Genomic DNA, 23,945 nt, shown 5'->3' on the forward strand with positions numbered 1-23,945 from the left:
CCCCCTCTCTGTTGTCCACGCCGGCGCGAGAGCGAGGGAGGGAGGGAGGGGGTCGCCGCGAGGAAGGTGAGTGGGCGCGCGCGCACGCGGAGCGTTCCATCTGTCCGGACCGTGTGGGGGGGGGAGGCGAAGTGGAGCCCCTTTCCGTAGTAGGCGACTGGCAAGGGAAGGGTGGAAGAAACCATTAAGAAATGGGGGAGGAGAAAGCAATACTTTCTTTTTTTTTTCCCCAGCGGCCACAAAATAACGCATTTCAATGAATAAATAAATAAATAAAGCCGAATCCCCTTCCCTCGCTGCGCATTTCCCTCCCCACACACACACACGCCTCCTGGGGAATTTAATGCCTTTCAATTCAATGAATTGCCTCGTTTTGCATGCGAATGAATCAAAGGCGTGCAATTTATGTCCCTTGCAAAGGTTTGCACCTCCCTCCAGCGCTGCCTTGGGGTGTTTTATTTTTTTATTTATTTATTTTAATTCCATTTATATCCAGCGAAAATGAAAATAAAATCCATGTTATCCTTTGCAGGAGCAAGTTGCAAACTGTCTTGTATTTGTTGCATCTATTGTTTTAATTCTTTTTAAAATTTTGTACTTTTACGTTTTTTTTAAATTTTTATGGTTGTGAGAGTCCTCAGGGAGAAGGGCGGCGTATAAATTTAATACAATCAAAATTAAAACCAAATCAATCAAGAACCCTCGTGCAATTTAAAAAAAAACACCGCCCCCTTTCCCTGCTCAATTGCCATAACTCTGGCATAACAATTGCCAGAAGAAAAACCCTAGTGAGAATTGCAAAGAATATTTCCTTCTGCCCCACCCTAAAAAAAAAAATTTCCTTACCATAAATATCTCCCCCGCCAGGGTTTATAAATAGGCACCAGATTTTGCCCCCTTATATGGGTGGGCTGAGATAATGGAGGGCAGATTTGGGGTTGACCTTCAACTTCCTTTCCTGCTGGGTACAAAAAGCCACCCTCAGTGGGTGGACTGCAAGGCCCATCACCACTAACCACAAGTCCCATCCTCACCACCCATCACCTTAAAGGGGGCCAGATCAATGGCAACTGCAATCTTAACGGGGGAGAGCAGCGCGGTGTAATGGTTAAAGGCATTGGACTAGTCTTCCCTTGTACAGGAAAAACAAAACTTGGGGGGGGTGTTGGACCAGCCCCCAAACCGTTAGAATTAACAGTGACCCACAACACACCGTAACTAGTCTCTAAAAGGAGGGAAGATCCTGGGTCAAACGTTGTATTTGTTTTTTTTCCTGCAATTTTGCCATCGGCTAAAATAGGATTGTCAGACTTGCATGATGTTTTATTAATGAATAATAAGATTGTGATTATTATTATTATTATTATTATTATTATTATTATTATTATTATTCCTAGTACTACAGGAAAGATGGGTCCCTTCCACCATGCCTGCTGCGGAAGAGGAATTTAAGGAGGTTTGACACATGCACACACCCCTTCCAGCTTTTATTTATTTATTTTTTTGCCGTTGTGCTTTGCGGGAGCCAAAACTTTGGACTTGACCGATGGAGTTGGCCGAAAAAACGCCCATTGCGAGGTGAGTTTAAAAAAGAAAAGAAAAGAAAAGAAAAAAAAGACAACGCACGTTTGGGATCCAGTTTCCTGTTGTTTCTTTGTCTTGATAAATAACCTCACCCTCAAGCCGCTTTGCTTTCTTTAGCAAATGGGGCTGGGGGGCGCTTTTTCTCTTGGAAACCCACCTCCCCATTGGTAGAAAAGCCCCTTGGTGATTAGATGAGAGAAGGGGCGGCCTGCAGGTTGCTCCCCTTGGAAGGGAGATTGTGACACCGACAAGGTGTGACTTCAAGGGATCGGCGGCTTGCAATTTCTCCAGACGGCTGGCAAGGGTCGTCAGATCCAGATCCAGCAGCATTTACTCAGCAAATGCTCGGGTGAACTTGGCCCAGCAGCTCCCAGAATTAGCAAACTGGAAGGCCTGAATCGGTCAGCCAAACTGGAGGGATCCTCCGGACCCCGGTGGACACTTGCCCAGAGGCGCAGCACCGACACCAGGTGAGTGAATGCTTAAGGACCACTCTCTGTGCATCCCTTGCCTTTACTTCCTCCTCTGATGGGACCCTGAAAACTAGCCATGGGCCCCCCCACACACTTTTCCCCAATTGGAAACTGGCGGTCTGCACAATTTACAAGCCTAGTTAGCGGCCGAGCGACACCAGGACGGGAGCGTAAATCCGTCGCGGCTGAAATTTCTTATTAAATTTTGCTGCTCCTTTCCTGCCTTTTCTGTTTGGGGTGCAACCCCCCCCCCCCACTCCTTCCCATTCTCTCTTCCCTGTTCTGTTTTTAGTTCCAATCCGGCCGCGCCTGGGGAATTAATCCCATCACTTGCAGCGCGGATTTGGAGCCGATTAATCAGCCGAGCGCTGATCTGTTGCAGAATAATTTAGCTCTCTTATAGGCAAAATAGGGCTGCTTTCCCCACCCCCACCCCCATTCCTTCCTGCCTGGCGTCTAGCCCAAATTGCTTTTTTTTTTTAAGATTTCCATTCGTTTGCAGACAAATAAAAATAAATAAGAGAGCCACTAGCTAGAAAAACCTGCTTGGACGAAGGCTGGGAGAAATTACTAAGCCACTTGGAGTGGCTTGACTTCGAGATGGGCGGCGTATAAATTTAATAATCTTTATTGTCACTTTGTACGCCAATCGGCATACATCAAAACGGAATTTCGTTGCATGCAGCTTGTAATACAACCGATCGAAGTTAACAACAGCCCTGCAAAATGTGACCTGGGACCGTTTTTCCCACAAGGGTTGAGGCCTCCCCCACGGTCACGTGATCAAAATCCAGACCCTTGGCAACTGACTCATACTTATGACGGTCGCAGTGCCACGGGGGTCAAGTGATTTCCCCCTTTTGCGACTTTCCAGCAAGCAAAGTCAAGGGGGAAGCCAGATTCATTTAACAGCCCTGTCATTAACTTAATACAGTTCGTCCTCGACTTAATGACCACAATGGAGCCCAGACTTTATGTTGTTAAACGAGACATTTGTTAGGCGGGTTTTGCCCCATTTTACGACTTTCCTGGCTACGGTTGTTAAGCGGATCACTGTATTCGTTAAGTTAGTCACTGCGGGTGACTGAGCAAACCTGGCTTGTCAGCAGGTCGCCAAAGGGGACCCCGCGACCCCCCCAGGACGCTGCGACCGTCAGAAATACGAGTCACTTGCCTAGCGTCTGAACTTTGTTGGCAGGAGGGCAGAGGTCGACCTCGAGGTCTCTCGTTTGTGGAGTTCCTCAGGGGTCGGTCCTCTCGCCTCTCCTGTTCAACATCTATATGAAGCCGCTGGGTGAGATCATTCGTGGTTTTGGAGTTGGGTATCATCAATATGCCGATGATACCCAACTTTTCTTTTCGACCCCAAACCACCCCAGTGATGCCCTCGCTGTGATGTCCCGTTGCCTGGAGGCGGTTCGGGTCTGGATGGGGAGGAACAGACTTCAACTCAACCCTGACAAGACTGAGTGGCTGTACATCCCGGCATCCCGGGACATTCAAAACGTTCCATCTCTTTCTATGGGGGGTGAGCTCTTACCCCCCGTGGATAGGGCTCGCAACCTGGGAGTCCTTCTAGATTCACGGCTTACTTTGGAAGAGCATATAGTGGCCGTGACTAGGGGGGCTTTCGCCCAGGTTCGCCTGGTGCGCCAGTTGCAACCCTATCTGAACCGGGATGCCCTGTGTACGGTCACTCATGCGCTCGTGACCTCTCGCCTTGACTACTGTAATGCTCTCTACATGGGGCTTCCCTTGAAGACCACTCGGAGGCTCCAACTGGTACAGAATGCGGCCGCGAGAGTTGTCCTGGGAGTTTCCCGGTACTCCCATGTTACACCTTTGCTCCGCGAGCTGCGTTGGTTACCAGTTGTCTTTCGGGTGAGGTTCAAGGTTTTGGTTACGATCTTTAAGTCCTTACATGGCATGGGTCCGGGATACCTCAGGGACCACCTGCTGCCGGCATCAACTCCCCTCCACCCTGTGCGTTCCCACAGAGAGGGCCTCCTCAGGGTGCCTCCGGTCAGGGAATGCTGACTGGTGGCCCCCAGGGGGAGGGCCTTCTCTGTGGGCGCTCCGGCATTATGGAACCAACTGCCGGTGGAGCTCCGGACGGCATCAGACCTCCGAACTTTCCGTCGGGGCCTGAAGACCCACCTATTTGAAATGGCTGGTCTGGCCTGACAGGGGATTATGGGTTTTAATTCGTCGTTTTAGATTTGTATTACTGTTTTTAACTGGGCATGGGTTTAATCTTTTTTTATTTTTGTATTGTCTTTTTTTATATATGCCCTGTGAACCGCCCTGAGTCCTTACCAAGGAGAAGGGCGGTATACAAATTAAATAAAATTTGAAACTTGAAACTTTGATCAGGTCGTAAGGGTGAAAAAAAATGGTCCTAAGTCCCTTTTCCCCAGTGCCGTCGTTAACTCTGAACGGTTCCTAAAAGATCTGTGAGGATTACCTGTAAGCACAGGGATTCACTGAACGACAGCGACAAGAAAGGTCTTAACATGTAGACTAACTCACTTCACAAATGTCCCGCTTAGCAACAGAAATTTGGGGCTCCATTTTTGTGGCCGTAAGTCGAGAACTACTTATAAAGAAATGGGTTTCCGCCCAGAATCTGGGCTAAGCGTGACTCTTTGGTCATCTGGCCTCCTCTTTCTTCATCCAGGGCCCTCAGGATGGTCAACGAGTCCCACGGCGAGCTTTCCCTGGTGAGCAACGGCCTCGGCGGGACCCGACCGGATGGCGCCAGCAGCAGCAGCAGCGGAGAGAGTTCTCAAAACAGCTCCCGGTGCTCCACTCCCGTCCTGGACATGGAGCGTCACGAGCGCCTGCGGGACAAAATGCACCGCCGGCAGGAATCCGGGGACAAGTGGTTTTCCCTGGAGTTCTTCCCTCCCCGGACGTCCAACGGAGCTGTGAACCTCATCTCCAGGTGAAGAAGCAGATCGTGGAGGCTAAGAGTGGATGATGATGATGATGATTATGATGATAAAACTTTTATTAATAAAGCGTGAAACTCAGTCAACTGAACACTCAAATTGACTGGCGCTAATGGTTGACATGGGTTGCTGCCAGCATCCTAGGTATCTCCGAGTAGCGCAGTTTTTTGTAGCTTTGCTGTATTATTATTATTATTATTATTATTATTATTATTATTATTATTATTATTATTATTATTATTATTATTTTCTACAATCTATTCTATTCTAATTCTACAATCTGTCTATTCTATTCTATTCTATTCTATTCTATTCTATTCTATTCTATTCTATTCTATAATTTGTCTATTCTACAATCTGTCCTATTCTATTCTATTCTATTCTATTCTATTCTATTCTATTCTATTCTATTCTATTCCTATTCTATTCTATTCTATTCTGTTCTGTTCTGTTCTGTTCTGTTCTATTCTATTCTATTCTATTCTATTCTATTCTATTCCTATAATTTGTCTATTCTATTCTACAATCTTTCTATTCTATTCTATTCTATTCTATTCTATTCTATTCCTATAATTTGTCTATTCTATTCTACAATCTTTCTATTCTATTCTATTCCTATAATTTGTCTATTCTATTCTACAATCTTTCTATTCTATTCTATTCTATTCTATTCTATTCTATTCTATTCTATTCTATTCTATTCTATTCTATTCTATTCTATTCTATTCTATTCTATTCTATTCTATTCTACAATCCTAGGTATCAGCCAGGTATCTCCTTAAAATGTAAGATGTTCCGAGTAGTGCCGTTTTTTGTAGCTTTGCTGGAGTTATTGCAGGAAGCTGCAATTTCTTGAGGTGTTTTGCAGAGTTTTGGGACATAGTTCCCAGTGCCCCGATGACAGTGGGCGTCACTGTTACACGTTTCATCCATAATCGCACAGTTTCGATGGCCAGGTTGCGGTATTTCGTAATTTTTCCCAGTTCTTTTTTTCCCCGACTCTGGCATCTCCTGGTACAGCGATACCAATCAGCTGTACGCTTCGGTTCTCTACGACTGTGATATCTGGCGGGTTGCGTTCCATATGGCGATCTGTCTGTATTTGGAAGTCCCACAAGATCTTCACCTTGTCATTCTCGACATATTATTATTATTATTATTATTATTATTATTATTATTATTATTATTATTATTATTATTATTATTATATAAAACTTTTATTCATAAAACATGAAACTCAATCAACTGAACACTCAAATTGACTGGTACTAATGGTTGACACGGGTTGCTGCCAGCATCCTAGGTATCTCCGAGTAGTGCAGTTTTTTGTAGCTTTGCTGGAGTTATTGCAGGAAGCTGCAATATTATTATTATTATTATTATTATTATTATTATTATTATTATTATTATAATATAAAACTTTTATTCATAAAACATGAAACTCAGTCAACTGAACACTCAAATTGACTGGTACTAATGGTTGACACGGGTTGCTGCCAGCAACCTAGGTATCAACCAGGTTGTTGTTATTATTATTATTCCAAGCCTCGAAAGTATCCGTGGATTCGTTTTAAATCCTGAGTGGATGGACAAGGTCCATCTGTTGTAGAAGGTCAGCTCCACACTGATGTCCACTTTGGGGCTTTGGGGTCTCCTTCCCTCACATCTCCTCCACTTCCATTGGCGCTGGGTGGTCTCAACCCAACAAACCCTGAATCTGGGTTAAGGGAACACAATGGCCTAACGCCCTCTTTCTAACACAGGTAGTCCTCGATTTAACGACCACACAGGGGAGCCCAAAATTTCCGCTGCTAAGCAAGACGGTTGTTAAGACATTTTTGCCCCGTTTTACGAGCCTACTTGCCACGGTTGTTAAGGGAATTATTGTAGTTGTTAAGTTAGAAACAGGGTTGTTAAGTAAATCTGACTTCCCAGTTGGTTGTTAGAAGGTTCCCCCACCCACCCCCCGGACACTGAAACCGTCATAAATATGAACCAGTTGCCAAGCGTCTCAATTTCGATCGCGTGACCATGGGGAGGCTGCAACAGTTGTGTAAAAAAGGGTCATAAGTCCCTTTTTTAGTGCCCTTGTAATTTCAACCAGGCACCAAAAAAAATGGATGTAAGTTGAAGACTACCTGTAAACTCTGAATGTGGGTTAGGAGAGCACAGTTACCACATATCCTGCTTTTCTCCAATAGGTAAGGTAAAGGTTCCCCCGCACATGCGTGCTAGTCGTTTCCAACTTTAGGGGCCGGTGCTCATCTCCGTTTCAAAGCCGAAGAGCCAGCGCTTGTCCGAGGACGTCTCCGTGGTCATGTGGCCGGCATGACTAGACGTCAAAGGCGCACGGAACGCTGTTACCTTCCCACCGGAGTGGTCCCTATTTTTCTACTTGCATTTTTTACGTGCTTTCGAACTGCTAGGTTGGCAGAAGCTGGGATGAGTAACAGGTGCTTACTCTGTTATGCGGCACTCGGGATTCGACCCACCAAACTGCGGACCTTCAGATTGACAAGCTCAGTGTCCTAACCCACTAAGCCACCTTGTCCCTTTTTTCCCCCAATAATGAGAGTTTAATGCAGTGTCTTGATGAACTGATAAAGCAATCTCACTCCACTCTACTACTTCTTCCTCTTTTCTGCAGAAGATCTTTTGGGTTGCTTTCTGATGACCCAGCAGCTGCAGATGACTTGTTTGTTTTGCCCCTTGCAGGTTTGACCGCATGGGGGCAGGCGGCCCTCTTTTCATCGATGTCACTTGGCATCCAGCTGGCGATCCGGGCTCCGATAAGGAGACCTCGTCCATGATGATGGCCACCACCGCCCTCAACTACTGTGGCCTAGAGACGATACTCCACATGACCTGTTGCAACCAGAGCAGGGGAACCATCACCGCCCACTTGCAGAAGGCCAAACGATTGGGGCTGAAGAATATTATGGCGCTGCGAGGAGGTGGGGAACGCCAACGCGGTGGTCGTTTCGTCCACGGGAAGGAAGAGCCGTGTTTTCCTTAACAATGGGGGTCTTCTTCTCCCGCAGATCCCTCTGGGGAAGAATGGGAAGAGGAACTGGAGGGCTTCAACCACGCAGTGGACCTGGTGAAGCACATCCGTCAGGAGTTTGACGATTATTTTGACCTCTGTGTGGCAGGTGAGTAGACGGGTTTCATACAAAGGTTCTCCTGATTTTCTCAGGAGAAGATCTTCCATCTTTCTCCATCTTTTCTAACCAGTGGTGGCGCTTCTTCAGGTCACGTTGGACTCGGCAATGGCCTGGCCCAGTCTCTGCAATTTGGGGGGCAAAGTTTTCATGACCTGTTGACCTGTTGGGTTCGAGGGAGGGAAACAGGCTTAAGCTCGCCCAGCTGGCTTTGTGTCTAACGAAGAACCAATACAGTTTTCTCCATTTCTCAAGTTTCACTTCCCCCATGCTGCTTTTTATGGGCATGAAGTGAAATTTAGTCTTTTGTTGCCTACCCAATGATACACACCGAGTCTCCATCTCCATCCTGGTATGTTATGGCTCTCTAAGACAGGGGTCTTCCAACTCGGCCCTTTTATGACTTTTGGACTTCAACTCCCAGAATTCCTCAGCCAGGCCATAGTTCCCCCATGCTGGCTGAGGAATCCTGGGAGTTGAAGTCCTCGAGTCATGAAGGGGCCATAGTTCCCCCATGCTGGCTCAGGAATTCTGGGAGTTGAAGTCCGCAAGTCATGAGGGGGCCATAGTTCCCTCATGCTGGCTCAGGAATTCTGGGAGTTGAAGTCCACGAGTCATGTAGGGGCCATAGTTCACTCATGCTGGCTCCGGAATTCTGGGAGTTGAAGTCCGCAAGTCATGAAGGGGCCATAGTTCCCCCATGCTGGCTCAGGAATTCTGGGAATTGAAGTCCACAAGTCATAAAGGAGCCAAGGTGGCCTACCCCTCCCCCTCCCCGCTCTAAAAAATCCAGATGGCACAGCCACTCCGTATGCAAGTCTCTAGAGAGAGATTTGTGAATTTCACCCAGGTTTCGAAGTTTTAATTCAGAAAAAAACTCCCTTCTGGATTCGTCCTAGGTCCCGGATGACTTGGGAAGAAAAAAAGAGGAGCCCTTTTTTGACCAAGCCCCCTCCCCCCCTCCAAAAATAAAAAAAAATCACACGGTCTCTGCTTCTGGAGACCGAGTGGAGGAAAATCAAGAAACCACAAATCAAATCTTGCAAAACAAGTTTGTCCTAACTGTCAACGTGATTGTGCATTATGCGGAGGATATTTTGATAAGGACAAGGGCTTGGAACCAGCCTGGAGACCGCCATTTTCTTTCTTTTTTTGGGAAGGTTATCCCGGAGGCCACCCAGAGGCCGAGAGTTACATGGAGGACTTGAAGCACCTCAAGGAAAAAGTCTCCGCTGGGGCGGATTTTGTCATTACCCAGCTATTTTTCCGGACGGAAACCTTCCTCAAATTTCTAAAGGATTGCCAGGACATTGGGATCAGCTGCCCCGTGGTGCCAGGCATATTCCCCATCCAGGTAAAGGTGTGCTACATGCAACAGTTCATTTAGTAACTGTCCAAAGTTGCAACGCCCCTGAAAAAAGAGACTTGTGACCGTGTTTCACACTGACGACCGTTTCAGCATCCCCCGTGGGTCTCGCGATCAAAATCCAGACGCTTGGCAACTGACTCGTATTTATGACGGTTGCAGTGTCCTGGGGGTGGGGGCGGGAAATCACGCGATCCCCCTTTTGCGACCTTCCGACAAGCAAAGTCAAGGGGGAATCCAGATTCGTTTAATGGCCAGGTTGCTAACTGAACGACTGCAGGGATTCACGTGGCATGAAAGGTCGTAAAATGAGGCCATGCTCGCTTAACGGCTGTCTTGCTCAGCCGTAGAAGTTTTGGACACCACTGTGGTCGTAAGTCATAATATGCCGGCGTTATAAAAGAGGAATTGTAGTACCACAAGGCCAGAGTCACCTGGAAGCACGAGATGGGAGGTAAATGAATTTAATCGATTAAATAAACTCTGACTGGATGGTGAGAAATGGAAGGATTTATACTCCTTGCAGAGAGCTGGTCATTTGCATCTTTTTAGAGCCAGGGACTTCAAACTTGGCCCTTTTATGACTTGTGGACTTCAACTCCCAGAATTCCTCAGCCAGGCTGGGAGTTAAAGTCCACAAGTCATAAAAGGGTCATAGTTCCCTCACGCTGGCTGAGGAATTCTGGGAGTTGAAGTCCACAAGTCATGAAAGGGCCAAGTTTGAAGACCCCTGTTTCAGAGAGTCCTTGAGACCATTTGGGAGGTTTAACTGTGTCCTCAGGGTCACCTGAGCGGGGCAAATGGGTGTGGAGCCTTTTTGTCTGCAAGATGATGTGCAAATGGTTCCTGGAGTCCGCCATGTTTTCTGGAAATCTGTCCAAACCATTGTAACTAGTCATTTTCAGAGACGTCGGCTTTTCCACTCTCAGCCAGCCATTTTGCTTCTTTCCAGGGCTACCATTCTCTCCGCCAGCTCGTGAAGCTCTCAAAATTAGTGGTGCCTCAGGAAATCAAGGACGTCATTGAGCCCATCAAGGACAATGACGCGGCCATCAGGAACTACGGTATTGAGCTGGCCGTCAAGATGTGCCGAGAACTCTTGGACAGCGGCCTGGTGCACGGTCTGCATTTCTATACCCTGAACCGCGAGGTGGCCACCCTGGAGATCCTCCGACGGTTGGGGCTCTGGAAAGAAGACCCTAGGTGGGTCTGTCCAGAAGGTGGGATGGCTGGACACCTGGGGCTCAGCCTTGGCTTGGCAAACAAGTCAGAGTAGTCTCATTTGCAAAGCACGTTGAGCCATAAATCATGGTTAATCACCCTAAGGTCTGGGTTGGCCTATTTCACTGAGCCAAAGGAAATTTGATCTTGGCCAGGGCTCTCCAGACGTGGCCACTTTAAGACTTGTGGACTTCAAGCTGGGTGGGGAATTCTGGAAGGCCACAAAGCTTAAAAGTAGCCAAGTTTCTGAGGGATTCTGGGAGTTGAAGTCCACAAGTCTTAAAGCAGCCAAATTTTTGAGGAATTCTAGGAGTTGAAGTCAACAAGGCTTAAAGTGGCCAAGTTTTTGAGGAATTCTGGGAGTTGAAGTCAACAAGGCTTAAAGTGGCCAAGTTTCTGGGGGATTCTGGGAGTTGAAGTCCACAAGTCTTAAAGTAGCCAAATTTTTGAGGAATTCTGGGAGTTGAAGTCAACAAGGATTAAAGTGGCCAAAATTCTGGGGGATTCTGGGAGTTGAAGTTCACAAGACTTAAAGTGGCCAAGGTTCTGGGGGATTCTGGGAGTTGAAGTCCACAAGTCTTAAAGTAGCCAAATTTTTGAGGAATTCTGGGAGTTGAAGTCCACAGGTCTTAAAGTGGCCCGGTTTCTGAGGAATTCTGGGAGTTGAAGTCCACAAGGCTTAAAGTGGCCAAGTTTGGAAACCCCTGCTCTTGTCTATGGGGAATAATGCCTCATAACTTTGACCTCACTTCCCCTTTGAGCTGAGTTTGGAGTTGGTTTGCTTTTAAAAATGTCACTGTTAACATCCAGGAGAAGGCAGGGAGGATTGCAGAAATACAAACTAAGGAAAACAGAATTTCCAAACCCTGAGGGAAGATTCCAAGCGCGACTTACTGATTTCTCAACCAACCCTTTTCCATCAGGGTTAGTCAAGGTCAGCTATCTTAAAAAAAAAAGCCGTGATCCAGACTTTGAACCATTTTAATTTTTCTGGCCCCGATATCTTCCACGCCAGGCGTCCCTTGCCATGGGCAGTCAGCGCTCACCCCAAACGGCGAGTCGAAGACGTCCGACCTATTTTCTGGGCATCCCGACCCAAGAGCTACATCTATCGGACGCAGGAGTGGGACGAATTCCCCAACGGACGATGGTGAGTGTAGTCCTCTGGCAGTCGGGCCTCGTCGAAGCAAAACGAAATAGGTTGCACGGCGGGTCAGTCGTGCTTAAGATGAATTCACGTCGGCTCCTCGTTCAAGATTTATTTTATTTATTTTTATTTATTTTAATTCCATTTATATCCCGCCCTTCTCCGAAGACTCAGGGCGGCTTACAAGCTTAGCAGTAGCCTTCATTCTATGTATATGCCTGCTTATTAGGGCTTTCACACACACACCCCAAGCGGCATTATTACAAAGTCAGCTTAATTGCCCCCAACAATTTGGGTCCTCATTTTACCTACCTCGGAAGGATGGAAGGCTGAGTCAACCTTGAGCCTGGTGGGATGCGAACCTGCACTTACAATTATGTTATAATCCCCAGAATTTTAGAATAAATTATTTACAGGTAGTCCTCGGTTTATGACCCCCAGAATTTCTGTTGCTAAGCGAGGCATTTGTTAAATGAGCTTTGCCCCTTTTTTTGTCTCCGTTGTTAAGTAAATCACTGTGGTCGCTAAGTGGGTAACACAGTTATTAAGAGAATCTGGCTTGTCCACTGACTTTGCTGGGCGGAAGGCCGCCCAAGGGGATCACACGACCACGGGACACGCAACCGTCGTAAATACGTTGCCGAGCATCTGAATGTTGACGGTGGGGGGGGATGCTGGAACGGTCACAAGGGTGGGAAAACTGTCACAAGTCCCTTTTTTCAACGCACATTGTAACTTGGGTCACTAAGTGAATGGTCGTAAGTCGAGGACTGCCTGTATCTAGCTTTCTGCTAGTGGTGGACTGCTCACAAAGGCCAGGCCCTGAATTTAAACATTAATGTAAAGGCTCTCCAGCCACAATCAACCCGAGCTGGCAGTGATCGCGGCGCAGGTGGCCAGATTCTGCACAGCAGCCTTGGGGATTCGCCAGAAACGTAAACATTTTTGATCTCTTTAATAATCTTGTATAATTAATTTTATTACATGTTTTTATGCAGCGTTAGACCACGCCCAATGTATTTTTTTTCCCCTCAGGTCAGTACGATTCAGTTTTTCTGAAGGTAGCTAGGTTTCGTCATGCTGTCTGTAAAACTAGGCAGACCTCGGTCACCCATTGATTTACGTCGCTAATTGTAACACATTGCTGTGTCGTCTTGTGTGTCGTTTCGCTCTGTTTTGTTTGAATGTTGTAATTTATGTGCTGGCCTTTGGCTGTAATAATAATAAAGGGACAAGGACGCAATCAACCAAAAGCGGTTGAGAGTGTCCTACGTTGGTCCTTCTTTCTCTTCAACATGCCAATTCTCCCCCAAATCTCCAGGGGCAACTCTTCGTCCCCCGCTTTTGGGGAGCTAAAAGACTACTACCTTTTCTACTTGAAGAGCAAGTCCCCGCGAGAAGAGCTCCTGAAGATGTGGGGAGAAGAGCTGAGCAGCGAGGAGAGCGTTTATGAAGTCTTCAGGTGCTACATTGCTGGGGAGTCCAACCGAAATGGACACAAGGTGAGAATTCAGGAGGAGTAGGGACTTCTTCTGGGAGAAGGAGAAGAAAGATGGATGTCGGCTGTAAGAAGACCAAGCCAATGTGGGCTACTTTGATCTAGTGCTCCTTCTCTAGCGATGTAGCTCAGCCTTGGCCACTTGGAAGACGGATGGACTTCAACACCCAGAATACCCCAGCTAGTTGTGCTGGCTGGGGAATTCTGGGAGTTTCTGTGAAGATGCTCCATCCTCCAGGTCGTGGTTGTCCCAAGGGTGCTTTTTTCAGGAAGCCACTGGACTTCCTTGTTTTTCTTTGAAGACGTTTCGCTTCTCATCCAAGAAGCTTCTTCAGCTCTGACCGGATGGTGGGGGGGAATGGAAGGATTTATACTCCTTGCAGACAGCCGGTCATTTGCATCCTTTTAGAGAGTCGTTGAGGCCACCTGGAGGTTTATTTGTGTCCTCAGGGTCACCTGAGTGGGGCAAATGAATCACATTCACCTGAGCACACATTTGCACTACTCAGGTGACCCTGAGGACACAAGATAAACCTCCAGGTGGCCTCAACGACTCTCGAAAAGGATGCAAATGACCAGCTCTCTGCAAGGAGTATAAATCCTTCCATTCCCCAACATTCGGTCAGAGCTGAGAAGCTTCTTAGATGAGAAGCGAAACGCCTTCAAAGAAAAAAACCAAGGAAGTCCAGTTGCCTCCTGAAAAAGCACCTTTGGAATGCTGGGAGATGAAGTCTACCCGTCTCCCAATGACCAGGGTTGACAAACACCCTTCTGTAACTTTGTCCTCTGTGTCCTTTTCCACAAGGTCACCTGTTTGCCGTGGAACGATGACCCTCTGGCTGCTGAGACCAACCTCATGAAGGACGAGCTGGTTAAAGTCAACAGAAGAGGCATCTTGACCATCAACTCCCAACCCAACATCAATGGAAAGCCTTCCACGGACCCCATCGTGGGTTGGGGACCAGAAGGCGGCTACGTCTTCCAGAAGGTAGTATCTTGAGCCGACGTGGTTGGTTCTTTGTTTCTGTCTCTTTGGGTCAGTCTTGACCCCTGGAAAACTCCCAGGGGTTTCCTTTGGAAGTGGTTGACCATTGCTTGCTTCCCGGGGCTGAGAGAGAGGGGACTGGCATAAGGTCGCCCAGCTGGCTTTGTGCCTAAGGAGAGGGAGCCTCAAGCCTCAAACGATCAGCCCATTCAGAAGACCAGGGAAAAGGGGATTTTGATTATTCTTAAAACCATTAAAGCAAGCGGCGCAGAGATTAAACAGTATTAAGAGAAGCTCATGGGGGGTCTCAGAGGGGAATCATCCCTCATTACAAGCCTGTTTTTGCTACTGGGAGGCCCATAAATGACACCCCAGAGTGAACCCCAGGGGATACAGCAAAACGATGTCCCAGATTATCCCTGTTGGCAATCTCCTCCCTCTAATTAAAACGATTCACACAAAAAAAGCAGTTACAACCTCAAACACAATCGGTATGGGCTTAATTGTGTGCATCCATAATTCGTAGTTCAATTCATCCCTAACTTCCATCATCCAACAAGGCAGCACAAAATAACGGTGTTCTCACCGCCTCTCTCCTTACAGCCCTAATGAGATTAAGAAGAAAACCTCGCTGCTTAAATATCTTTGACCATGCACAGACACAGAGAAGCTGTGTTCACACAACACCCTTAACCCAGATTTGTTTAGAGCGAACCTTGGCCTAGGATAATTATTTCAGCTTGTCGGTTGTGCAAACCCAGAGGGTTTGGTGGGAGCTGAGAAAATTGGTTCGATCGGGAAGCAGTTGGAAAAATACATTTTTTTAAAAAAAATTAGCTTTCTTAAAAACTGCGGCCACTTGCGAGGTTGTTTCCACTTCATAAACTTTAAGATGTGTGGACAGAACAAAAAAAAAATGCCGTCCTTTTCTCTCCTCTGACCTTTAGGCTTACCTGGAGTTTTTCACCTCCGCTGAGAACATCAAGGCTCTTCTGGCAGTTCTGAAAAAATACGGACAGCGAGTGAATTACCACATCGTCAACGTGAAGGTATTTTGGGAATTTCTCAGCCCCCCCCCCCCTCAAAAGCACGCATCTCCCATCGGTCAGAGAACAGAATCGGCTCCGCTCTGCTCAGCTAGAAAAAAAAATAACAACAGAATAAGAAGAGTTGGAAGGGATCTCGGGAGGCTTTCTAGTCTGACCCCAGCTCATATCTTCTTGAAAATAGACGGAGGGGTCCTCGGCGCTGTCCGAGCTTGCTTTTTTTTCTTGCAGACGTTTCGTTAGCCTAACTGGGTAACCTCGTCAGTGCTAGTAAGGAGGGCTGTTGGCTTGCCTGTTTATATTCTTGCGTCTTGCCTGTTTGTGTGAGTGGGGGACGAATCCTTTGGTTGGGCTGTTTACTGATGCCTCTTTGGCTGTTGCTTGCTTGCTTGCTGGTCTGAAGGTGACCTTGGAGTTCTGTCCTGTTCCAGCCTACGACTGGTCCTCTCTGTGTGTCAGGGACAACCCCTTTTTCCTTTTTCCTGGAAAAACCCAACCCAAATTTATTTACAGTTCAAACAAAATAGCAACAGTATATTTCCTTCAATAAATGAATCAAAATATCAAACAAGAGTCAACAAACAAGAGTTAAACAAAAGTAGCAAGAACAGACCAGGATTCCCTTAGAATGTTGACGAATGGTTGCCTTCAGCAACCAGCCCTGCCCACACCTTCCCCTTTTATTATCAGTCCCAAGGCGTGGCTTCTCACTGCCTTCTCCTCCTCTCACTGAGTTGCCTCATTGCTTTTCTCTGCTCTGCTGGATTGCCTTCTGCTTCTAGCGTCTCTGAAAAGATTCAGCTGTGACTCCTCTGAGTCTGACACCTCCTCCTCATACAGCTGAGCCTCATGAGGAATGTGACTGGAGGGGCCAGGCTGAGAGTCCTGCAGTGCATCAGAGCCTCCCTCCGACACCAAAGGCTCTCCAAACCCCTCCTCCTCCTCCTCCTCCTCAGATTCATCGGACTCAGCTGCTGGGAGCACAGGCTGACACTAAATCACAACAGAGTTAATCTATGCTGATCTGAGTGCTGAGTACTGGTGGAGAATTGCTGCAGTCTTTTTGTTCTCTTTTGGGCTGGTGGATTGTCTCTTTCGCATAGTCCACAGATGTTGTTAGTATCTATGGGTCAGTGGATGGCTTGTTTGGAAATATATTCCCTTATATATATTTATAGAGAACCGAATAGAATAGCAGGGTTGGGAAGGACTTTGGAGGTCTTCTAGTCCAGCCCCTGTTGAGCAGGAAACCTTAAACCATTTCAGACAAATCCGTTGTTCACTCTCTTCTTAAAGGAGAGATGAGTGATGGAGCATCCACAACTTCTGGAGACAAGCCGTTCCACTGGTTAATTGTTCTTGTAGTCAGGAAATTTCTCCTTCTCTCCTTGATGAGTTCCCATCCGTTGCTTCTTGTCCTGCCTTCAGGGGCTTTGGAGAATAGCTTGACTCCCTCTTCTTTGGGGCAGCCCCTGAGATACTGGAAGGCTGCTATCATGTTCCCCCTCGTCCTTCTCTTCATGAAACTAGACATACCCAATTCCAGCAACCGTTCCTTGAATGTTTTAGCCTCCCCTGATCATCTCTGTTGCTCTTCACTGTCCTCTTTCTAGAACAGGGCTTTTCAACCAGTGGTACGGGTACCACCTGTGGTACATTGGCAGCTGGCAAGTGGTACGTGACCATCCTAGAAAAGTGCTAGCGGGGGAGGGGAATGAGCTGAACCAGTGTCAGCACCGCACAAGCTTGAGCGAGAGACACCTGGAGCTGCAGGGCTGTCAGGGCTCAGCGGAAGCGCCAGGATCAGCGCCAGGCTCCTGCTGGAGCTTGGCGTTGATCCTGGTGCTTCTGAGCCCAGAAGAAGCGCCGATCAGCTGGAATGTTGCAGCATCTCCAGGGCCTTGTGATTTACATTCAGATGCTTGGCAACTGATTCATATTTATGACGGTCACAGTGTCCCAGGGTCATGTGGAGTGACCAAAACCTGCTGCAACCATCCACCAGAGGGGGGAATAAAAACCAAACACCTCCCCACCCCACCCCCGCTGCCAATCCTCAACAGACGTTCACAACAATGAAAACCTCGGACAGGAGGAAGAGCGCCACCGGGCGGGCGGGCAGGTGTCTTGCTCGGCTCTGGCTCGGGGGGCCCTTTTTTCAGGGCCATTGTAACTTCGAACAGTCACGAAGCAAACTGTTGTAAGTCGAGGACTACTGTTCTGAACCAGCCCTCTTCTTGCAAACCCCTATTCAAAAGAAGAGACTGGAGAGCGTCCAAGGCTAAAAGGCTTCTGCCAAGATTTAATTACGCAGTTAACAAAAACACTAGAGCTTGTCTTCTCAAGCGGAAAAGTTGCTTTCAGCAACCAGCCCCTCCCCAAACACTCCTTTTATAGAGAGCTCAGGGCGTGGTCTCCTTGTGCCTCCTCCCGAGGAGTCCCATAGCCTTCCTTTGTTTGTCCCTGCTCGACTGCCTCCTGCGTCGGGCGTCCTTGAACAGGGCCAGCTGTGGGTCATCATGCTCCGCACTCTCGGGCTCACGCAGCTGAGAAGAGGTCCCCGGCTGAGGACTCTGCAAAGCCTCCAAACCATCATCAGCCGGTTCGTCTCCCTCCTCCCCCTCATCTGAGTCCTCCGATACATCGGACCCGGCTGTCGGACCCACAGGCTGGCCCTGAGTCACAACAACTACCTGTACTTCATCACTTTTTTCTCTCTTTTTTTTTTTTGGTCATGTTTTTGAAACCTTGCTAGGCGACTGGTGGTCCTCGGATGTTGCCGTGTCCTAAAAGTGGTACAATGGGTGAAAAGGTTGAAAAGCCCCGCTCTAGAAGTCTCAACATCTTTTGTGTATTGTGGCGACCGTAACTGGATGCAGTGTTCCCAGAGGTGCTTTTTCAGGAGGCAGCTGGCCTTTCTCGCTTTCCCTGAACCCGCTTTGCTTCTCATCTTGAAAGGACCGTCTTGTAGACTGGAGATGGATGGCGTCCATCTATATCCCCCCCCTCGGTTGAGAGAGGGCTTTTCAGTTTTGACCTAGATGGCCTCTCTGACCTCTCTTTCAAACCAGCGGTCCCCTCTGTCCAAAATGTGGACTTTGCTGTCTTCCAAGGAGGGGCCTTCAACAATTCCAAGGAGGCTCTGTGCTCAATTGCCCCACTCAGGTGACCCTGAGACGACACAGACAAACCTCCAAGTGGCCTCAACGACCCTCTAAAAGCATGCAAATGGCTGGCTGTCTGTAAGGAGTATCAATCAAAAGAGCCTTGGTGGAGCAGTGGGCTAATGGCTCCTTAAGTAACACCAGCTGCCTGCCATTAGTGGAGGTTCGAGTCCCACCAGGCTCAAGGTTGACTCAGCCTTCCATCCTTCCCAGGTAGGTAAAATGAGGACCCAGATTGTTGGGGGCAATTAAGCTGACTTTGTAATAATGCCGCTTGTGTGTGTGTGTGTGAAAGCCCTAATAAGCAGGCATATACATAGAATGAAGGCTACTGCTAAGCTTGTAAGCCGCCCTGAGTCTTCGGAGAAGGGCGGGATATAAATGGAATTTTTTTTTAAAAAAATCCTGCCATTCTCCCCCCCCCCATCCAGTCTGAGCTGAAGAAGCTTCTTGGGTGAGAAGCGAAAGGTCTTCAAAAGAAAAATGAGAAAGTCCAGTTGCCTCTTGGGAAAAAAAAAGTATCTTTTGGGACAATCGGGACTTGGAGGACTGAGAATCTCCACAGACGTGGATGCAGTATTCCAAGCGTGGTCTCATCGTTGGGTGGTCACACAGCTCTCCGTGGCATTGACCTATAAAAAATGAAATCTCTGCCCCTTTTCCTCCTCTCCAACCCTTTCCTGTTGCTTCTGCAGGGAGAAAACGTCACCAACGCTCACGAGATGCAGCCCAACGCCGTGACCTGGGGGATCTTCCCGGGCAGAGAAATCATCCAGCCCACAGTGGTGGACCCAGTTAGTTTCATGTACTGGAAGGTAAACCTCTTGTTTCGTTTTTCCCACCTGCAGAGCTCTGCTGAGCCTGTTTCTCACAGTCCAGCCCGCCCTCCAGCTGGAAGCGACCAACTAGCACAGGTCGGCAACCTGCGGCTCCGGAGCCGCATGCGGCTCCCAGCCGCCCGGTGCGCGCGCACCTCTTCCAATGGGCAGTGGTGCGCGCGCACCTCTCCAAATGGAGAGTGGCACCGCCCGTTTGGAGAGGTGCACGCGCACCTCCCCCAAATGGGCGGAGGTGCACGCGCACCTCCCCAAACCTTTGGAGAGGTGCGCGCGTACCTCCACGCGAATGGGCAGCGGTGCCGCTCTTTGAGGAAGCTGCCGCGGCCTGTCTGCAAAGCTGCCGAAAGCGGCAGCTTAGCAGACGGGCCGCAGCAGCTTCCTCAAAGAGCGGCGCCCCTGCCCATTCCGAGAGGTGCGCGCGCACCTCTCCGAACGACCGGAGGTGAGCGCGTACCTCCGCGCGAATGGGCAGCAGTGCCGCTCTTTCAGGAAGCTGCCGCGGCCTGTCTGTGAAGCTGCCGAAAGCGGCAGCTTAGCAGACGGGCCGCGGCAGCTTCCTCAAAGAGCGGCGCCCCTGCCCATTCCGAGAGGTGCGCGCGCACCTCTCCGAACGACCGGAGGTGAGCGCGTACCTCCGCGCGAATGGGCAGCAGTGCCGCTCTTTCAGGAAGCTGCCGCGGCCTGTCTGTGAAGCTGCCGAAAGCGGCAGCTTAGCAGACGGGCCGCGGCAGCTTCCTCAAAGAGCGGCGCCCCTGCCCATTCCGAGAGGTGCGCGCGCACCTCTCCGAACGACCGGAGTTGCGCGCGCACCTCCCCAAACCTTTGGGGAGGTGCACGCGTACCTCCGCGCGAACGGGCAGCGGTGCCGCTCTTTGAGGAAGCTGCCGCTTTTTTTAATTTGTGATGGAACCGGTTCCCAGTGGCTCTTTTTCTTTTTTAGGTTGCCGACCCCTGAACTAGAGTAAGGGTCCCCGACCTTTCGGCCACACCAGGGACCACCGCTTCCGTGGAGAGAGGTTTTTACGCAGACCGGAGGGTGCGTGGTTTTGCGTGCTGCTTGCATCCCGTGGATGGGGCTTTGCTTGTTTCTGCGGACCGGTTGCTGGCATGCCGTGGCCCAATACCGGTCTACGGACCGGCGGGTTGGGGACCCCCGAACTAGAGCAGGGGTATCAAACAGGCGACCCACGGTCCAGATGCGTCACGCTCGAGCCACGCCCAGGCCGGCTCCGCCAAGGCAAAAATCGTCACGATACATCATGTGACGCGATTGAGCTTGACACCCCCATGAGCACAATTGAGCCCAGAAATTACGTTGCTAAGCGAGACATTTGCCAAAGGGAGCTTCGCCCCCATTTTACGAGCTTTCTCACCCCGTTTGTTAAGCGAATCACCGCAGTACTTAAACTAGTAACCCGGGTGTTAGGTGAATCTGGATTCCTCATTGACTTTGATTGTCAGAAGGTCTCAAAAAGGCGGGGTGGGGAATCACGTCTCACACACACACACACAAACACACAAACACACAAACACACACACACACACATACACATACAAACACACACACCCTGGGATGCTGCAACCGTCAATAATTGGAATTCTGTTGTCACTTGACCAATGGGATACTAGGTAATAATAATAATAATAATAATAATAATAATAATTATTATTATTATTATTATTATTATTATTATTATTATTATTATTATTATTATTATTATTATTATTATTATTTTATTTGTATACCGCCCTTCTCCCGAAGGACTCAGGGCGGTGAACAGGGCAAACATATAAAAGTACAGGAATACAAAAACTAAAAAAGAATTAAACGAGATGCCCAAGTTAAAACAGTAGATTAAAATACATTTAAAATAACAATAAAACCTAAACCCATCCCCCATCAGGCCAGGCCGGCTTGTTCGAACAAATAAGTCTTCAGTTCACGTCGGAAGGAGCGAAGGTCTCCTCCTCCCCTCAGATCCTTCCCTTAACAAATGCGGCAAGGAAAGTTGTAAAATGGGGGCAAACTCAGTGAACAAACTTTCCTTTTTCGCAACGTAAACCTGGGGCTCGGTTGCGGTTGTAGATTTGAGGACCACCTGCACTCATTTCGGAAACAGCTCCCGGGCTGAATCCTGTGTTCGAGTCTTGCCATCTTCTGCTGCCTCAGACCTCTTTAAAAGGTGCAACCCGCTTTGTGGGCGCCCCGGCTTTGTGGAATCAACTGCCGTTTGAGCTCCGGATGGCACCGGATCTCCGCTCCTTCCGGCGCTGCCTAAAGACCCATTTATTTGAACAAGCTGGCCTGGCCTGATGGGGAGTTAACTTAGGGTTTTAATATTTGTATATTTTTACTGTTTTATTTGGGCAATAATTTAATTTTTTCTTAACTTTTGTATTTCTGTATTTTTATTATATGCCCTGTTCACCGCCCTGAGTCCTTCGGGAGAAGGGCGGTTTAAAAATTTAATAAACTATAAACTAAACTATAAACTATAATGGTATAGGACAGGGGTCCCTAACCCCCGGTCCGTGGACCAGTACCGGTCGGTGGCATGCCAGCAACCAGTCCACACAAAGCCCCATCCATGGGATTGCAGGCAGCACACAAAACCACGCACTCTCCGGTCCGTGGAAAAACCTTTCACCACGGAACTGGTCCCTGGTGCCCAAAAGGTTGAGGGCCTCTGGTGTAGGTGGTTTTCCTGCTTGAGCAGAGGGCTGGACTAGAAGACCTCCAAGGTCCCTTCCACATTCTATTCTGGTCTGTTCTCTTCTCTCTTCTATATTCTTCTCTTCTATTTTCTCTATTCTATTCTATACTATTTTCTCTTCTCTTCTTTTATATTCTCTTATTCTATTTTCTCTTCTCTTTTATATTGTCTTCTCTTCTACAATCTGTCTATTCTATTCTATTCTATTCTATTCTATTCTATTCTATTCTATTCTATTCTATTCTATTCTATTCCTATTCTATTCTATTCTATTCTATTCTATATTCCTCCTATTATTCTATTCTATTCTATTCTTCATTCCTCCTATTATTCTATTCTATTCTATTCTATTCTATTCTATTCTATTCTATTCTATTCTATTCTATTCTATTCTATTCTATTCTATTCTATGTATTCCATTCTATTCTATTCAATTTTCTCTTCTCCTCTCCTCTCCTCTCCTCTCCTCTCCTCTCCTCTCCTCTCCTCTCCTCTCCTATTCTTCTCCTCTCCTCTCCTCTTCTGCAATCTATTGTTTTCTCTTTTCTATTCTCTTCTCTCCGATTCTCTTCTCCATTCCATCCTGTATTCTATTCTTTTATTCTTCTTCTTCTTCTAACCCGTCTGTCTTACCCCCCCCCCGGCAGGACGAGGCCTTCGCCTTGTGGATCGAGCAGTGGGCGAAGCTGTACGAGGAAGAATCCCCGTCTCGTATGATCATCCAGTACATCCACGACAACTATTACCTGGTCAACCTGGTGGACAACGACTTCCCCATAGAGAGTTGCCTCTGGCAGGTGTTGGAGGACACCTACGAACAGTTGAACAGTCCAGGAGAGGAGGCGAGGACCTCCGGCTTTTGAGACGGAGGCTCCCCGACAATTTTTTTTTAAAAAAAAAACCTCCGTCACAACTCATGGCAGCTAAGAAACCCAGCGGAATTCTCCTGCTGGTTTTCCCACTTGTTTAAAAAAAAAACACACACTTTTTGACGACCGGTGCTGTAAACCGGTGGTCCCCAGTTTTTGCAGCTTGGCGGGCCGGCCTGGCCGTGTGTGTTTGCGCGTGCGAGTGGCAGGCACGCGCACCCAGCTCCATTCGCGCGAGCGGCGTGTGCGTCGCGCCCTCCATGCAGATGGAGCTTCGTGCGAGAGAGTTTGGGTGTGGGTGGGGTGCTTGTGCTGGCGCGCGAAGCTCTTGGCGCCAACGGGAGCTTTGCAGCCGAGGGAGCGGAGCTTCGTGGGCGTGTGTGCGGGCTTGCCCGTCGCTTGTGCGAATGGAGCTTCACGCACGCACGCACGCCCATTTCTCCCGCGAACAAACTGAGGCCCGGGAGTGGGCCACGGCCCCCGGGCATTGGATACCCCTGCTCTTAAACCTCCTAAAGAGCAGTACGGCCAGCTTGGCTGAGAGTTGCAAGCCACCCCCTTTTTTTTAGTTCACCCACTTCCCCCACCCCCTATTTATTCTGATTTTTGTGAGAGGCAGACCCCGAGAACTGCCCTCCACGTTTCGTTTCAAGGGAATGGCAGCCAGCGAAACCTTTGTAAAGGAAGGAAAAAAATGGAATAAAATGACTTCAGCCAGGACGTCTCCAGGCGTGGCGTCACCAGAACGGCCTCGTCCGAAAGTGGTGGGGTCTCCAGTGCCAAGGAAAAAATTGCCCCCCTCCTGCCCGTCAGAGAGGGCACCGTGCCATCCGTCTTCCCCCCCCCTTGTATTTGCAAACGGCCCGGATTCAAATCCTCCGCCTCAAAAATGGGCCTGGAGGGAGGGAACGATGGGAGTTGTGATCC

At 48.4% G+C, this 23,945-nt stretch overlaps 1 protein-coding gene across 4 annotated transcripts; it reads left to right on the forward strand.

Moving 5' to 3' along the window:
- Positions 1-39: 39 nt before the first annotated feature.
- On the forward strand, positions 40-23,729 carry MTHFR (methylenetetrahydrofolate reductase). Of its 4 annotated transcripts, none has more exons than XM_083375565.1 (13): positions 40-66; positions 1,398-2,054; positions 4,735-5,001; positions 7,724-7,962; positions 8,050-8,160; positions 9,330-9,523; positions 10,488-10,738; positions 11,772-11,906; positions 13,225-13,405; positions 14,207-14,389; positions 15,334-15,435; positions 19,292-19,411; positions 22,797-23,729. In XM_083375565.1, the coding sequence occupies exons 3-13, from the start codon at positions 4,745-4,747 to the stop codon at positions 23,010-23,012; spliced, it is 1,989 nt and encodes a 662-aa protein (XP_083231691.1). In that variant the 5' UTR covers positions 40-66; positions 1,398-2,054; positions 4,735-4,744; the 3' UTR covers positions 23,013-23,729. The 4 variants fall into 4 exon arrangements, with proteins under 4 accessions (XP_083231691.1, XP_083231690.1, XP_083231692.1 ...); XM_083375564.1 differs by having other exon boundaries at positions 44-66; positions 1,398-1,578; XM_083375566.1 differs by lacking the exon at positions 40-66 and having other exon boundaries at positions 341-1,578; positions 1,876-2,054.
- The last annotated feature ends 216 nt before the right edge of the window (positions 23,730-23,945 follow it).

This window comes from Vipera ursinii, assembly GCF_947247035.1.
Source record: "Vipera ursinii genome assembly, chromosome: 17".
Taxonomy (NCBI): Eukaryota; Metazoa; Chordata; class Lepidosauria; order Squamata; family Viperidae; genus Vipera; species Vipera ursinii.

Coding starts and splice junctions, on each gene's coding strand:
- MTHFR (XM_083375564.1), top strand. CDS start 1,547: ATGGAGTTGGCCGAAAAAACGCCCATTGCGAG. Junction 9,524..10,487: donor CAGGCATATTCCCCATCCAG/GTAAAGGTGTGC, acceptor GCTTCTTTCCAG/GGCTACCATTCTCTCCGCCA. Junction 13,406..14,206: donor CCAACCGAAATGGACACAAG/GTGAGAATTCAG, acceptor CTTTTCCACAAG/GTCACCTGTTTGCCGTGGAA.